General features: G+C 40.0%; 1 protein-coding gene across 8 annotated transcripts in view; it reads right to left on the bottom strand.

Annotated features, from left to right (window-relative positions):
- The window catches only part of NRXN3 (neurexin 3), a 1,750,257-nt gene that overhangs the window by 144,069 nt on the left and 1,588,100 nt on the right, over window positions 1–18,088 (bottom strand). For all 8 annotated transcript variants that reach the window (XM_028496242.1, XM_028496240.1, XM_028496243.1 and 5 more), the window contains one exon: window positions 13,928–14,235. In XM_028496242.1, the coding sequence (XP_028352043.1) occupies window positions 13,928–14,235 (308 nt within the window). The remainder of the gene's footprint in view (window positions 1–13,927; window positions 14,236–18,088) is intronic.

Genomic DNA, 18,088 nt, shown 5'->3' with positions numbered 1-18,088 from the left:
AGAGAATAAGTATTAGGGAAAAGAAAAAAAAATAGAGGTCCCTAAGGAAAGCTTGGTCTCAGTATACAGAAAGAGTTGGCAGTACAATAATTCTCACTGAAATTTTGCATTGGTAGTAAGTTTGGGTATAATATATACCTATTAAAAATGCATATATACCTAGTAAAAATACAGCAGCTAGTACTCCTAGCAGCTGAAGTAATGATACCTCTGCTCTGGAGTGATGGGAATTTGTGTGCTATGTGAAGTTTTAAGCTATGTAGATGCATTATTTAGATAAAAATTAAATTAAAACATCAAATTAATATATGCTTATTGTTTATTTTATTTTATTTATTTACTTTTTGGCCTCACTGTGTGGCTTGCGGGATCTTAGTTCCCTGACCAGGGATGGAACCTGGGCCCTGGCAGTGAAAGCACTGAGCCCTAACCACTGGATTGCCAGGGAATTCCCAATGCTTATTGTTTAAATTACAAAAGGTGGGCAAGCAGTTTGCCCCTGGACAGACAACTTTGACTGATGGAACTAGGCTGGCCCATCTCTAAAGCTCCACTAGTTGGATGGGGCTCAATAATTAGACAATCCCTGAGACTCTTTGAGTATAAACATTCCATGAAACTATAATCTCAAACTAATAAACAAAATATTTGCAATTATTATTGTAAACTTAGTCCCTGAGACTAAAATACGTTTCAGATGCAATAACTTTATTTTAACATGGCTTATTGTTGCCATCTTTGTTAGTCAAAAAAGACACTGTTTACATTTGAAACTTGTTTTTGGGGAGTAGAAATTAAAGACCTTATTCTTTGTTATTCTTCTGTTGAGTTGACCTGTATAAACAGAGATGATTGCTGCCTCTGCAAGTATAATAGCAGATCAGCGTGCTTCAGTTTCTGTAGAAAACTGACATAAAAATGAGTCTGCTCAGACTGAGAAAATATTTAAGAGCCCTCCCAGACTGTGTGTTCCTTTCAGTCAGAGGTATACTTATTTCATTCTTTGTTTCCCCAAAGCCTGGCACTCATGGGGTGCCTAATATTTGTGTCGTAGCATATATGCCCCGTAAGGAAAGAGGTTTTTTTTTTTTTTGGTCTGTTTTGTATATTTCTATAGCTCAAGTGCCTAGAATGGTGTGTGGCCCGCACTAGGCACTCAGTTCACTAAAATATTTGTTAATTGAATACAGATCTGACTAAAACTGAAGTTACATGTGGGTACCACAGCTATAAATTCCATATCCTCATAAACTCAACTTTGGAAAGACAGCATTTTCCAAATCAGATTATAGTACTCTGTCTCGGTTAATGAATCTGCCATTTTATCTGTAGACACATGTGTTGTAATAGTGCTTTTATTATGGTACCATTTTCCCAACAAGGACCACTGCTGTGTAGTCCTCCTAAATGACAGAGCCAGAAATCACTTAGCAATCACCCTTTCTTTGAATGAGAAACAGGACAGAATCAGATACTGTGGTTTATACAATACGTACATAGAATTATTTTTCAAAAAGTAGCTTTTTCAGAAACTTGAAATCAGCCAGGATATGGAAGCGATTATATTATGGGAGTTGCAAAGCAATGAAATTATTCTGTCCAGTCTTTTGCATAAGTGGTCAGGAATAACATTTGCATACATTATATCATATTGATTCTTGCAGACAGAGACTCAATAAAGACAAAAGAACACATGCAAAAATAAATGCCTGGGGGGGGAAGAAAACAGAAGACACAGATGGAGGCATCTATTATATTTGGCTTTAAAACAAAAACAACAAAAATAATAGAATAAACAAACAAAATCAAAAATAAATGACAACAACCACAATATCTGATTCAGGTCAGTTCTCTTTAGTAAAAAGTGTCTATTTCTATCTTTGTCCTTGCTCATTTCTCCCTGGTGAAATCCGCTTTCAAATGTCATCCCCTCCCCCTTGCCAACAGATCAAGCATTCTCTAACAGGATAGATACGGCAGTAAGGAACTAATAATGATAATAATAATAATAATAATGAGAAATGGCCTCAGAGATATATTTCATGTGTCTTCCCCTCTCCTTGTCTTTCTTCAGTGGAATAGCTTCCCAGCTAGTGGGGCATTAATCATCAGCACAGCAGCTACGAGATAAAGGCTGGGTGAAATTTCATTGTGCACTATAGTGTGAGTTGTGGGTGCATGAATATGTGTCTCTCTCATTATCTGGGAGGAGGGTGTGAGGAGGCAGAGGAGAAAAATCTGTCATTTTATATATTTATACCGCTCAAGATGGTCAGGACTGGTTTCCCATTGTTACCGTGGATTAAAATCATTCAAGTCCTTCTGCTTTCATTGGAGGTCACCACTCAGAAAGGGGGATAAATACTGTGACAAGTTAAATTCTACCTACTTTTTTTTCCCCATCTGCCTCGGGGGTATGTAGCAGAGGAAGGGACAGGAGGAGGGGGCCAGGGGAACCAGGAGCAGGACTGTCTGATGGGATAAATTTTTCTTTGTTAATCCTCGGCTGGGTACCAGTTCTTTCACTTACAAAATGCTTTGGGTTAACAAGATTTCCTGTTTTGAAGAGCCTTGAATTAAGTTTGGGGAGACCGTTTAGAAGAGATAGGTGAACTGGTGCTACACTACTCAGCGAGGAACTATAAATATCTACTAGATCCTTGCTCCAGAAAGCGAGATCCACTATAAAGCAGCCTGACATCATCCGGGAATTAGTTAGAAATGTGTGATCTTAGCCCCACCCAGAACTGACTCAGAGTCTGCGCTTTAATCAGATCGCCCAGGTGATGTGTATACACTAACAGTTTTGGAAGCACTGCTCTAGCTAATACATGCAAAGACATGTGAGCATCCTCTCTCTGTCTCTGTCTCTCTGTCTCTCTCTCTCTCTCACACACACACACACACACACACACAATCAGATCAAATGAGAGATAGAAGAAGCCACATTATGTACATGTACATTATGTACCAATTTCCATCAAGTAATTCTCTCGGTGACTGCTAGCCACCACAGATATGCTGTGCATTTATCTCCCCCAGACATCTCATCCCTGGATGATGAAAAAAACCAAGGAGAACTCTACATTCTCCATTTAGCTAACAGAACTAACTCTCTAGACAACCCAAGGCATTAATTAGGTTTCAAAAGGCAGGGCTGTCATAACAGCCTCAGTGTGTTTCTAATTTTTACAATCATTCAAACATGCACCAGAAAGGTATGAAAGCACATCCCACCCCTCCTACTGCCTTGTTAAAGGCAGAATGGAAATATCCATCTTGAAGCCTGGCTAGCAATGATTGCTGCTTAAAGGCATTTCCCTGTCATATATAAATAGAAAGAAAGAGATGCATTTTCAGAAAAAAAGAAATTTCTTGGACCTTAGCTTAAACTGGAATCATTGATTCTTCTGACAACTCAAGAGACATTTATTGACTACTTCATCTTCCACATAGGGGCGGTCATTGTGGAACTCCTTCTGAAAGCTTTCAGCAAAGAGGGGGGATACAAAAATAAATCATTACTTGTATTATAATTTTAATTAGATTAAAGATATTTTATTCACTTCGCTCAACCTTAGCCATCCAATCCACGAAATGGACAGATATTCTTACAGCAACACGATTACAGAGTATTTTTGCTTTGCTCTCTCCTTTCCTCTCTTCAGCTTTTCTTCCCCTTCCATCCTCTAATTCATTTAATCCATCCATTCAACTGCCACTGTATGTGCAAGACACCATGTTAGCTGCTGTTAGAAAAATGAAGAAACTGGAGACAGTGTGAATCTACCCTTATATTTGTTAGATGAGGAAAGAGTGGAGACCCAAGGAAGCTAATTGTCATGTCATAGGCCAAATGGTTAATTGAAGAATAAAAAACAAAATTTAGATGCTAAAGAGACCTGGATTGGAATCCCATTTAAAATAACAACAACAACAATCTTTTATCGAGTTGCACCAATTTAAGCCCTTGACTTACATTACCGTAACCTATCCATGGAGTTGATGTTATAATCTCCATATTTCGGTGGTGACACTAAGCTCCAAGAAGCAACTTAACCAAAATCCCACAGCTGACAAATGAAGGTCCACCTCGAGTCATGGTTTTAACCATGTTATCTACAAATGAAGTCTTCTGACCCTCGTTTCTGTGCTCTCTTTGCTTCATAACACGCTGCTTCCACACGGCTGTCTTTTTTTTGTTTTTTGTTTTTTGTTTTTTGCGGTAAGCGGGCCTCTCACTGTTGTGGCCTCTCCCGTTGCGGAGCACAGGCTCCGGACGCGCAGGCCCGGCGGCCATGGCTCTCGGGCCCAGCCGCTCCACGGCATGTGGGATCTTCCCGGACCGGGGCACGAACCTGCGTCCACTGCATCGGCCGGCGGACTCTCAACCACTGCGCCACCAGGGAAGCCCTATTATTAAATTTGAAAGAGATTGTTCTTTATTTCATGAGACATTCTTATTGATAAGAATTGGTAATTCTCTGGTATGACATAAAAAATTAAATTTCTGTAATTCTTTTCACTCGCTGCACAATTACCAAAATGTTACTTCAGTATTTAGAAAGTATGCGAACCCGCGCCCCCCGCATCGGCAGGCGGACTCTCAACCACTGCGCCACCAGGGAAGCCCCACATGGCTGTCTTGAGTAACACTGCTCCCTCCTCTGCTTCTTCCCTCTGCACATAAGCATTCATTCACTTAATGCAGTTTTCTTTTCCTCAACAAACATTGATCGAGCCCCACTTTGTGGCCAGCACCGTGCCAGGCCCTGAATGTTGAGTGAGGAACTACATAGACACTATTCCTTCTCTCAATCTAATGGCTTCTCATAGTGTCTTCCAAAATCTTCTTTTCAAAAGGTCATGAACTATGGAGCCAGATAAATCATACGGTCATGACCAGGAATGAATGGGTTCATGCAACATACTCAGCCATTAGAGAAAAACAAAAAAGGGAACTTAAAGCAGATAGGAGACTCCCACCAATCCACTTACACATGCACAACCAGGTAAATGAGCCCCAAGTTAATTTTCTATCCATACCAATAGAATAGGATAGAAGCAGTGGTCCATTAAAATAATTTTTATTTGCCTATATTTAAAGGTAGGTTTCAGGAGAATTAAGAATTAATTAATTATTTAATTAAGAATTAAATAATTTGGGAAAGGAGTATGGTGAAGAAATTGGAGAGGGAAAGTGGTGATATTACACTATTTCCAAAAGTGCTTTGAAAACTCTAAGTGCTAGAAGCTGCTTTTGCTATTAGGATGACAAATAAGTTCTAAGGAAAGAGAATTTAAGACCAGAAGTCAAGAAGAACAGCCTTGCACACCAGATATAAGCAGATATCTCTGGACTCCTTATTCTTAAGGCAAGGAGTCCAGAGCAGCAAAACCACTGTGGAGGGAATTCCTTGGTGGTCCAGTGGTTAGGACTTTGCACTTTCACTGCCGAGGGCGTGGGTTCAATCTTGCAAGCCATGAAGCACAGCCAAAAAAAAAGTAAAAAAAAGAAAAAAAAAAACACAACAAACCACTGCAGATAACCCACCAGAGAGCGGGCCTCTACGGGGTGGGGGAGGGGAGCAGGGGAGGGACAGTGCTTGGAAGTGAGGGTCAATCTGTATTACAAGGCAAGTGTACTCCCTGAGAAGGTGCTCGCAGACTGTTGGGCATTCATTTGTTTCAGGCAATGCCGACTGCGGGTTTACTCTGTGCTCTGACAGTGCATGAAACAAACATCTTGCCATCCTAGGGCTCACATTTCACTAAATAGAAACAACAAAATAAATATGTGATATAACATCGGGGAGAGATAATTGCTCTGAGAGACAACGAAGCTGAAGGTGACAGAGAGTGCTATTTTACAGGGGATGGTCAAGGAGGGCCACTCTGGAAGGTGCCATATGGGCAAAAATCTGGATAGAGTAAGGGAGTGAGTCGTGCAATAGCTGGAAAGAGCTGCATCAGGCAGAGGAAACGGCAAGTGAAAAGCCACAGATGTGCTTGGGGTGCTCGAGCAGGGCTGGGACTAATGAGGGGGCGCTCATCTACTGTGTAATGTTTAAAGGAATGGCCCCAAACTCAGTCATCAAGACAAAGAAGACCTTACTGCAATATTTTAAAGTCAACATCAATGCAAAACAAAATCCGTGATAAGCAAAAAAAATCAACATTTTATTTTTTTTTTTATTTTTATTTTTTTTTGCGGTACGCGGGCCTCTCACTGTTGTGGACACTCCCGTCGCGGGGCACAGGCTCCGGACGCGCAGGCGCAGCGGCCATGGCTCACGGGCCCAGCCGCTCCGCGGCATGTGGGATCCTCCCAGACCGGGGCGCGAACCCGGTTCCCCTGCATCGGCAGGCGGACGCGCAACCACTGCGCCACCAGGGAAGCCCCAAAATCAACATTTTAAATGGAGACAAGATCCGACTCTGCAACTGTACAACCCTCACCCGCCCCTCCCTTATCCTGGCTCTAAGTTCAAGGAAGATCAAGAAGACCTGTGTACCTGGAACAAGGTGATAGGAAACATGGTCAGAGAGAGAGCAAGTGGGAGACCCATACACCGCACGGAAAGGATTCAGGCTTTACACTAGGCCAGGTAGACTGTTAGGTGATTGGAAAAACCACCTGGAGCTTTAGAAACATTTGGGGACCTCCACGGTGAGTAGCCAAGAGCTGACTGCACTTCCCTCTCAGCTGTTCTGATGGCTCAAAATAAGATACAGTGCTTTCATATATATGGAATCTAAAAAAAAAAAAATGGTTCTCATGAACCTAGGGGCAGGACATGAATAAAGATGCAGACACAGAGAATGGACTTGAGGACATGGGGAGGGGGAAAGGTAAGCTGTGACGAAGTGAGAGAGTAGCATTGACATATATACACTACCAAATGTAAAACAGATAGCTAGTGGGAAGCAGCCACATGGCACAGGGAGATCAGCTCGGTTCTTTGTGTCTACCTAGAGTGGGGGGATAGGGAGGGTGGGAAGGAGACACAGGAGGGAGGGGATATGGGGATATATGTATATGTATAGCTGATTCACTTTGTTATAAAGCAGAAACTAACACACCATTGTGAAGCAATTATACTCCAATAAAGATGTTGGGGGAAAAAAAAAAGATCCAGTGCTTTATTAGCAATTCTGGTGGGAAATTCTACCCTATAAAGATTACAACCTAATTAGAAGGGCATCTCTTCAACCTCTCCTAGCATCTCGCAGACTTCTGCCTGTACGTGATGAGGACCTTCTCAGAGATCCTTTAAGGGACTTTTTCCAGCTTTGGGAAGTGCTGATCTATGTGTACTGCCAACACATAAGTCTTTAAGAGGTAGGTAAACCCATCAAGTTCCTTTTTTTCCCATTAGAACTATGCCATTCTGGAGAGAAAATGTCACTGGAGAGTTCTACCAGGTAATGAGTAAATTAGAGTCCAATTTCCTTCCCCCCAATTATTCTCTGGGAGGGGAAAAGAAAGTACCTGTGCGAAGGTAAGGAGGAAACAGAAGATATTTCTTGGCTGGCAGCTAAAGTCTAATTAGACTGACAAATCTTCAGTGCCTCCCCCAGTTATGAAGCTTGGCAGGAAAGGAACGAGCCCGGGAGCCACACATTACATAAGGCCGTTAATCAATATTAGTTGAGCTCTGATCCTAAAATAAACTTACCCTAGAGGCTCTGTTGTTTGGTGGTAAAAGCGAGGGATGGAAAAGTGTGTGGACTCCTAGTCTCACTTCTATCAAGCTGGTGGCAGCAGGCAAAAGGTGGAGGGGCCCAGAGGGGATAATTTGGGGGATAAGTATAACATAACTTACCTCCTGTTATAGCATGGTATTTGGAGTAAAGTAGATTAATCTTGTATCCCAATCCAAGACAGTTTGATTATTCAAAGAACCTTGAGAAAGTTCAGTGTTCTAGCCAGAATCTCAACACGCCATGGATTACAACATGCTATAAATGTGTGTGTCATGTATTTGTTGAACCATATGAAATTGCTGATATTTGACCATTCTGAGCTACAAAAATGGCAATTTCACATGTTTCACCCTAACAGAACACTTTGCATGTGATAACCACTCAGCTAAGCAAATTCCCACTCCATAAATCCCTTCTAATTGATGAATTCAGGGCTGTGATTCAATCTAGGACCCTCAAAGGAAATCCTGGGTGATTATAGGTTTGTGTGGGTGTAGACAAAATTGTTCTTGTACTCATCCAGCCATACAGGGAGGCTAAGCTCTGTGAGGATCTGTGAGTCCTGGGAGAGTCTCTCGGGTTGAAGTGGTTTTCCAAATGTCTAGCATTTAATGCAGACTTGTGGGATAGGGCATGGCCTAAGTTCTTTCCACATCTGGTTGTATTTATTACTCACAACAAGCCTATGGTAAAGATACTGTTGTGCCCATTTTACAGATAATAGAACTGAGGTTTAGAGGGTCTAATCAATATGCCCAGAGAGACACAGCTAAGTGACTGGAAGAACCTGGCATCCAACCCAGAAATTCTGATCCTAAATTTCTCTCTCTTTCCTTCAACATACTGGGACTGCATCCAGGACAGACAGTGTGAAGGATCAACTTTTTAATCACAAGTTTTGCTTTGTTTTGTTTTGCAATAATCAATATCAAGGCTGAAGTGTGCTTCTGACTGTCCCCAGCCTAAAACTGAAAGCAGACCAGAAGGAGGACTTTCCATATAGGTATTGTTACAAAACCTGAATAACTGTGGCTTCCTTCCATAGTTTTTGAAAGTGGTTCACATTTGCCCACCAAATTTGTGAGTTTGAGATAAGAATGAAATCTCACAAAACTCTCAAGTCTTTCATTTCTACTGTTTATTAAGGTAGTTCCAATCCAGGCTGAGCATTGTGATTTTCTGGTAATATTCTGGTGCCAGGCAGCCCTGGCCGATGTCAAGGTGACTCTACCAATGCCCAGTTCAGAAAAAGTGGGTCATGATCAGTATTCTGCTAATAGCTTATAAATGATTCCAAATGGTGATTTGCTGAACACAGAACACACTGAGTTCTTTCTTTACTGATAACTTGGTCTGTAGCACTAAGGTAAGAGAATACACATTATTCTTGGAACTATTTTCCTTTGGCCCTTTCCTCTCTCACAAGAACACTTTGGTCATGGTGGCTGGTAGTTATCCCGAAAAGACTCTTATTTCTCACTTTTGCCTTCCATCCTGAGTGAGGACTAAGGAATTTGAGTGTAGCCTGAGTTGAACTTTTCCATTTTAGAAGCTGACCTATCGGCATCATGATAGTAACCCACCAACACTGGGGTCAGATGTAATGCAATGGATGTGCCTGTACAATCTCTGGGGCATCCCTGGTAGTAAGACCCACAGGGAACCTGATCCAGTTCTCCCCTCTCAGACTTCTCCTGCTTGGGGGCATTTTAGGCCAAGACTCTCAGAATCTGAATCTCTTGTATCTCACAACCCCCCCCATGCACTCTCTGTTCTAGCTGGACTTGGCGATCTCTCTAGGAATCATCTCTGACTTTGTCAATTTAGCTTTGCACATTCAGCCAACCTGGGGTTTGTCCCTTGCACCATGTATCCAAGTCCCAGTTCTTTTCTCACCTCATTCGTAAGATCCAGCCATGCCATCCCATACACCACTCCTCACCCCCCAACACACCATCATTTGTAAGTCACTATTTCATACTGATAGCTAATGTCAAGCCCTCTTGCCCACTTTACGCTGTAAGCTCCATGATGGCGAGGAAACTGGATTCCTCTTTCTGTAACACCAAAAATACATGTGGATAGACCTATTTCATAACAGAACATACTCTGCAAGGCTCATAGCACTCCTGGTTGATTTAAAAATGGAAAAGAAAATTAAAGATGGGTAGTGAGATGTCCACTCCGGAGATCTTACAGACGTTTTATTTGCCAGAACTGATTTCAGCCCCCAAATTCTACTCTGAGCCTCCTTCAAATCCCTATCCCCCAAAACCTCCTAGCCCCACTCTGAACTATGGACACTACAGTCAGTAGAAGTAGCCCCATTTTCTGAGTTAGATCCTTGCTTGAGAGGGTACTGGCTTGCATACCAAATGTTGAGGACAGAATATAATAATAACAAGGTTAAAATATATTTAATTATATTCTTCATGATATACCACTTGCAAGCATTTTACTTTTATTAACTCAGTTATCCTCACAACAATCTTATAAGGACTAGTGGTACCTTTCCCTCCCTCCAATTTTACAATGCGGTAGAATTAGGTTGGTTGCAAATTCTTGCTACTCCTCCCATTGAGAAATGAGGTTTATACATCATTCCCTGAAACTGAGACTTGGAAAACTCTCTCCAGGGGTCCTGAGCCTCTATGAAAGGAGTCCTAGAGACACGGAGACAGACATGGACCCAGCTGAGTCCAGTATTTCCAGTTGATGCCACCAAGGCACCAGGTGCATGCGTGAAGCCAGACCCTCCAACCAGAGTAGCCACTGAATGACCTCAGTCAATTCCATGTGAGGCAGAAGAAATGCCTTGCTGAGCCCTGCCCAAATTTCTGACCCATAAAACTTTGAGATCTAATGACATAGTTGTTGTTTGAAGCTACTAAGTTATGGCAGGTTGCTCCATAGCAATAGGTAACTACAACATACGCGAATGGCCCAGGGTCACTTAGTTAAAACGAAGAGAAACTAGGTTTTAAACCCAGGCAGTCTGACTTCAAGTACGTGCATTTAATCATTCTGCTACAGTTTTACCACTGGAAAAAAAATTAAAATTGTCCAAAGCACACTGATCATCTTAGAGAGAAATCCTTCCACAAGCCATGCCACTTCTGATTGTTAAATGATGATAAGGTACATAATAAAGCCTATCTTGTTTTCTGATTTATTCAATAAATATTTATTGAGCACCTAATAAGTGCCAGACCTTTATTTGAGAATTATCACTGGTCCACCTGCTTTCTCAATGCACCCACCTGCTTTCTCAACCTTAACTTCCTTTTTTATTCAGGGGGGCATCTAGAGACATCCTTCTTTTTTAAAAAAAAAACTATTTTATGTTGGAGTATAGCTGAGGAACAATGTTGTGACAGTTTCAGGTGCACAGCAAAGGGACTCAGCCATACATATGCATGTATCCATTTTCCCCCAAACTCCCCTCCTGCTTGGCACCGCAGCTGTGAGTAATTTAACATAGTCCATGTAATTCACAAGTATTTTGTAACAAACTAGAGTATCAGAAAGATCAAAGCGCCTATTACTTCCAGGAGGCTAGAGCGTTAGAGGGCCATATCAATTCGAAAACTCTTTATTCACATTCACACACAGTTAAGAGCATCACTAAAAGCATTTTGCAGTTTTCCTTTGATCTAAAATCAACATTAACCAAGGTCTATCAGAAGTGAACTGCTCAAATGTTTTCTTACCTTACACTTAAAGAAATAACCAGTGGATTTTTAATAAACAGATATTTATACTTGTGAATGCACATGCTTATTATTTTGTTTCTTCCGGAAGAGTCTACTTTTAGGACAACTCTACTCTAGCAATATTATCAAAGCAAAGGAAGACAGAGCAGAGTATCATTTGGGAATGGCTGTAAGATTTCACACATAGGTGAAAACGTGAATGATGGATCTAGTGAACATGAAATCCAGGCTTCCTCCCTTCTTTTTCTTTTTTCTAAAGATTTCCCAGAGATCAAATCTTTATGAGTCCATTTCATTCAAGAAAATTAGCTGGCTCACACAGGGCATATAAGAACTCCTGAGATTGACCTTCTTCACCCAAAGTCTTCAGAGTCTGGAAGCTGTCTTAAACCTTGGGTAGAATCCAAGGGTTGTTGGGTCCCCGGTCCTAACACAAGCTTCACATGATCTACAGAATGTATTTAAGACAGGGATAGACTTGGAGACAGGCAGGCTATTTAGTTTTTATGGAGCCCAGGGCAAAGTTCTTATGGCTAGTTGGCAGAACAAACAGTTCAAAACCCTTGGCATACTTATTTCCTTTAGCTAATCTTTACAAAGAATATGGGGCTTTTTTTATCTGTCATCACCGTCTAATCCAATTTTGCTAGTCTGTTGGCTTTCCTCCAAGACTACTTTATGTATTTATACACCTTTAAAAACAAAGAGCATCGAAAGATTTATAACTCATTTTTATAGCCTTTTCTGTAGAAGCAAAAGGAAAGACATGTAGATGTAATCCAATTATTACTGGACTAAAGGAAAAGAAACACACCAGAAAGGAGGCTGTTAGAGAGGGCATCCTCCAGCTGTCCACAGCTGCTGACCTCTAAAATGACAACAGGTTAAATGATGTTTAGAATCACAATCACTTATAAGACTTTTGTACCTCGTATCCTACTCTGGCTCCCTTAGTTTGTACAAATACTCACCCAGTCTGCTCCTGTTTATGTATTTGCTGCAGGAAGGAAAGCCCCAGACTGATAATTACCATGGCCTAGTCCCTGAATCCTCATGTAACATTAAATCCTTCTGAGGTCAGTAAAAATTTGGCCTTGAAAAGGACTACAGGACCATCCATTCCTATGAAGAAAAAGCCATTTGCTCCTCTGCTTCCCACAGGGTTAGTGGAATGTATTCTGACAGAGACAGAACAAGTCTGCCAAGACCTGTGCAGATAGAACTGTCCTTTCATCCACAATAAACAGATCTGCTCTTGAGCTATAGAGTCATAATAGAAATATATATTGTCTTTTATCTTCTTTTCAGTGAGTATAGTGAAGTGTCAGGAGTTATTGCTTTAATATCAGTAGAGAAAAAGCTATTTTTCTGGAGCATGTGCGTAGGTATACATGTAACAACATGTGCAACTATAAGACTGCTAAGTAACCAGCTTCTTAGTAGCTTTTCTAAAACACATTAAATTGGCCTGATAACATCATCAGTGCATCAGCTTCCAATTGTTCCTGTGGAGTCACATAAGGAATGGTCTGGATATTTCTACTCAAAGAAAAGGGAAAAGGTAGACAACACTTTTACCACTGCCTAACTCTCATAAACTTAATTCAGAAGAATGGGAACACATCGGGGGTTTAATTGATTATTGACTTTAGGTTTATAATGCCCTCTGAAGTCAATGGAAGGGTGATGTCAAAGACTCAACAGAACCCCTGGCTAATGTCTTAAAACTAAGAAACAGAAAGGACAAGTACTGATCTACTGAATCTTCTGCAGATACTAACTAGACTAGGGGTCATTTTCCCACAAGCAATCGGAATGTCTTATTTTTTGCCAGAGCATTTAAGGCTAAAAATTCGATTAACCTTCTCCCCTCTACTAACTAGATTTATGAGATGCCAAGGAAGTCAGCAATGCATTAGCTTTAGCTTGGGTATAATTACTTTTAAGTGACAAAACAAAAACGGTAACCACAAAACTAAGGACTTCCTACATAGCTAAACTCAGACCTTCAAATTTTCTAATGTAATTAGGACCTTGGTCAATATAATATAAAGGAAACGAAGTGGGCCAAAAATAACAAGTGAATAATCAACACTTATCAAATACAAATACTGCATTTTATAAGGATTAATTGAACCTCTAGCTTCATCTGCCCTTGATTTAATGCTACCCACTGGCCTCAAAAATGAACAATTCATGTCCTAGCAAAGCCGTCAGGAGGATGCAAATAGAATTGAACTAGGATACAGTCTTTCCTATGATAACAAATTTTCCTTTCCCCCTTTTCCCTTTGGGGTAGTGAAAAGAAAGGTAATAAAATGAGAGGTGGGAGTATTTCATAGTGAAAATTTGCTCATTTTGAATAAGAGCTTTACCATCCTTCCTACAGGCATCCTTCCTACAAACATAGTAATTCAGACACTTTAGCTACGTAGTAACACTGACCATGATAGCAACATCTCAAAGACCAAGATGCAGAGTCAATTAATTGTTGGAGAAAGGCTTACCTGAATGCTGGCTGTAGAGCGATTCTTGCGGGTTGTGGTAGTAGCCATTGTAGTGGTGGTTTCCATGACAGTGGTAGACATTTCTGGTGGCATGGAGGTTGTCTGTGTCGTTCCCAAGATTGATGGGACTTCTCCCACCAGTCGGACGCTTCCATTGATTTTAATATTGGGGTTGTTCTCAGCCGCCATGTTCAGTACTTTTAAACCATCATAATAGAGCCCAGAAAGCTGGCCTTGGAAGAGGCGTCCTTTGTCCTTTCCACCGATAGCTATTTGCGCCTGGGTGTTGAAGATGGTTAACTGCCGGCCTAGTGGGTTGGGTGGAGGAAACATCATTATTCCTGTACATTTTCTCTGTTTGCCTTACCTGGTCTGAATGGACCAGAAGTCAAAACAGGCTTCCTTGAGCAATTGAAAGGAAGAAAACTGGGCAACAAAAATTCAATATAGACATTGGCAAATAACATTTCACTATGTTTATCTCTTCCACTGTCTAGCTGAATATCCTAGATAAGCTGAATAAAAGAGTCTCTATCGCTTTATTGTGAGGCAGGAGAAATCTTGTTCAATGATGAGCAGTATTATAGTCTTCCTGGTTATGCAGTTGTGGATGACAGAAAAGAAAAACAGGTGATGAAAATAATAAATCATAAATACTTACTGTACTGATTTTTTAACCTAAAAACTAATACAATGAAAACTAAAAAGAATTATATATGGCAAATAAAAACTCAGTGAGGTAACATAGAACACTGAATTAAACAACTAGGTCTGATAATTAAATTAAATTAACTGAAATTAACTTAGATTCTAGTTAAGAGACTTGGATTTATTGTATACTTATAAAAATAAACATTTTGGTCACCAACACCTCATTTCCTAGAAATCTTCCTAATGCATAATATTCTACCCATACTTGCTATTTAATAAACATCATGACAGATTTCTTCCCATCTTTATTAATTTGGAGGAGGGGAGAGATTACAGTCACACAACTAAATCTCCCTCTAAGATATGGAAAATAAGTAGGCGTTGATCATGTCAGTAAGAAAGGGGGGAAGAAAAAAAATGTCATTCAGAATCAATGAATTTTAAGAGGAGGGATAGGTGTTAATGAAAAAAGCTACACATAAAACACCTTAAAGTGATATAGAGGTATGTTAATGAATTGAAGCAAACAGTAGCTCACCTTATTTGAAGTTCCCATTTGGGGAACCATTTATGCTTCTGTGGACAGAAAACTATCAGAATGAAATGATGGTAGAAAAGAGGTTAGAATAGTGTAACTCAATTTATCTTCCCCCCAACTATTCCTACTTTAAAAAGCCTCTCTTAAGTTTGAGATGTTTCCCAGAAAAATCTAAATAGCTTTTAAAGGTTAGAGCCGTCTATTCTGTTATTTCTCCAGATTATTTTCTTCTGTTTTTCCATATGGAGAAAGGTGGAAAAAAATTTTAATGGAGTTAAATATATCCTTTCTGAATTTTTCTCCATTTTAGTCAGTGATCAAACAATGCTTCATTCATTCTTAATCTAATTGCCTGAATATTTTTAGCTATTAATGACTGGAAACAATGTTCTGATATACTTGCCTTTTTAATAAAAGGGAGTATATTTTTTTAAAGACTGAGGTTTTTGTATAATCTCAAATATGAATAGAGGCATGCTGTGATATTTGGGCGCTTAACCTCTACCACTATTACATGGCCTTTAAGCTTACACAGTGATTAGCTATCCTTGAATTTCTGGTGTATAATGTGGAGTCCCTACTCAATGTAGAAAAACGGATGAAACAGAAGGGACAGAGAAGGGAAAATGCATCTGCTCAGAGGGAATTCTTTGTACAAGACCCAGCTCCACTCATTGGGCAACGCTTAAGGGCATATTAGTCAAGAATGATTTATAACTAATACCCCCTTTGGAAGCTTCAAACACTACAGTATGAAGACTTGGCCAGATAATTTTGTTATAGTGAAAATAATCTCTATAAAAATATCTGGAGCATGGAAATGGAATCTGCTGGCTTTAATGATAACAGAATTGCCCAGATCCTAAGGGTCCAATCAAATAGATCTAATAGATTTCCATTATTTTCCCACCAATTCCTTCAGTGCCCTGTGCACATGCATCATTGCCTATCCTTTGGCCTCTCATTTCTCACATAAGATGCAGCAAAAAGTTCAATGCCCAATAATACTGGGTAATGGCCTGGAGCTCATACCTCTTTACTGTTTACTTTTTGACAACAGCTTTATTCTGGGAGCCCTAAGCTTACTATAAAAAGAAATGCCATGATGGAAGGGGAGAATAAATATGCTCTTGGCCTTGCATAGGCATTTGGAGTAGCTTAAAGTAATAAGGATTTGCCTAGTAAGAGAGCTCTAGGGCTAAAACTTAGTATCCTACACCTCAGTGCCAAGCTATCCCTTCTATTCACATAACTGTTGGCCAACCATAATATTAATGTTTATTCATCTCCTTTTTTATATATAGCCCAGCACTGATGATCAGTTAATGCTTATAACTGATCACAGGTAGAAAATTTTATATTTCTAATATTCACAAAAGTACTTCACATCTGTAATGGTCCTCATCTTATTTTCCTATTGATGTTATTCTGCCCTTGCTTACAAATAAAAAGAAGATCAGAGAGAATTGAAATGCAAAGTTGAATTACACTGGTTAGAAATGATGGATCTGACCAATCCCTTCCATCAGGAAACTTGCACAAGACTCTTAGATAGCCTCATCCACCAGGGGGACAGCAGAAGCAAGAAGAACTACAATCCTGCAGCCTGTGGAACAAAAACCACATTCACAGAAAGATAGACAAGATGAAAAGGCGGAGGGCTATGTACCAGATGAAGGAACAAGATAAAACCCCAGAAAAACAACTAAGTGAAGTGGAGATAGGCGACATTCCAGAAAAAGAATTCAGAATAATGATACTGAAGATGATTCAGGACCTCGGAAAAAGAATGGAGGCAAAGATCGAGAATAGGCAAGAAATGTTTAACAAAGACCTAGAAGAATTAAAGAACCAATAAACAGAGATGAACAATACAATAACTGAAATGAAAACTACACTAGAAGGAATCAATAGCAGAATAACTGAGGCAGAAGACCAGATAAGTGACCTGGAAGAGAGAATGGTGGAATTCACTGCTGCAGAACTGAATAAAGAAAAAAGAATGAAAGGAAATGAAGACAGACTAAGAGACCTCTGGGATAACATTAAACGTAACTACATTCGCATTATAGGGGTCCCAGAAGGAGAAGAGAGAGAGAAAGGACCCCGACATTCCAGAAAAAGAATTCAGAATAATGATACTGAAGATGATTCAGGACCTCGGAAAAAGAATGGAGGCAAAGATCGAGAATCACATAATAATCAAATTGGTAAAAATTAAAGACAAAGAAAAATTATTGAAAGCAACAAGGGAAGAATGACAAATAACATACAAGGGAACTCCCAAAAGGTTAACAGCTGATTTGTCAGCAGAAACTCTACAAGCCAGAAGGGAGTGGCACGATATATTTAAAGTGATGAAAGGGAAGAAACTGCAACCAAGGTTACTCTACCCAGCAGGGATCTCATTCAGATTCGACCTCACTTACACCAATGAACAGATCATCCGAAATGAAAATAAATAAGGAAACAGAAGCTTTAAATGACACTATAGACCAGATAGATTCCGGGACGGGAGAGGCCACAACAGAGGGAGGCCCGCATACCACACACAAAAAAAATAATAAATAAAACAAAACCTATGGGATGCAGCAAAAGCAGTTCTAAGACGGAGGTTTATAGCTATACAAGCCTACCTCAAGAAACAAGACAAATCTCAAAAAACGATCTAACCTTACACCGAAAGAAACTAGAGAAAGAAGAACAAACAAAACCCAGAGTTAGCAGAAGGAAAGAAATCATAAAGATCAGAGCAGAAATAAATGAAATAGAAACAAAGAAAACAATAGCAAAGATAAATAAAACTAAAAGCTGGTTCTTTGAGAAGATAAACAAAATTGATAAACCATTAGCCAGACTCATCAAGAAAAAGAGGAAGAAGACTCAAGTCAATAAAATTAGAAATGAAAAAGGAGAAGTTACAACAGACACCACAGAAATACAAAGCATCCTAAGAGACTACTACAAGCAAC

The sequence above is a fragment of the Physeter macrocephalus genome, chromosome 11 (genome assembly GCF_002837175.3).
Source record: "Physeter macrocephalus isolate SW-GA chromosome 11, ASM283717v5, whole genome shotgun sequence".
Lineage (NCBI taxonomy): Eukaryota > Metazoa > Chordata > Mammalia > Artiodactyla > Physeteridae > Physeter > Physeter macrocephalus.
Note: the sequence above shows the minus strand (reverse complement) of the source record. Positions and strands in the feature narration are given on the sequence as shown.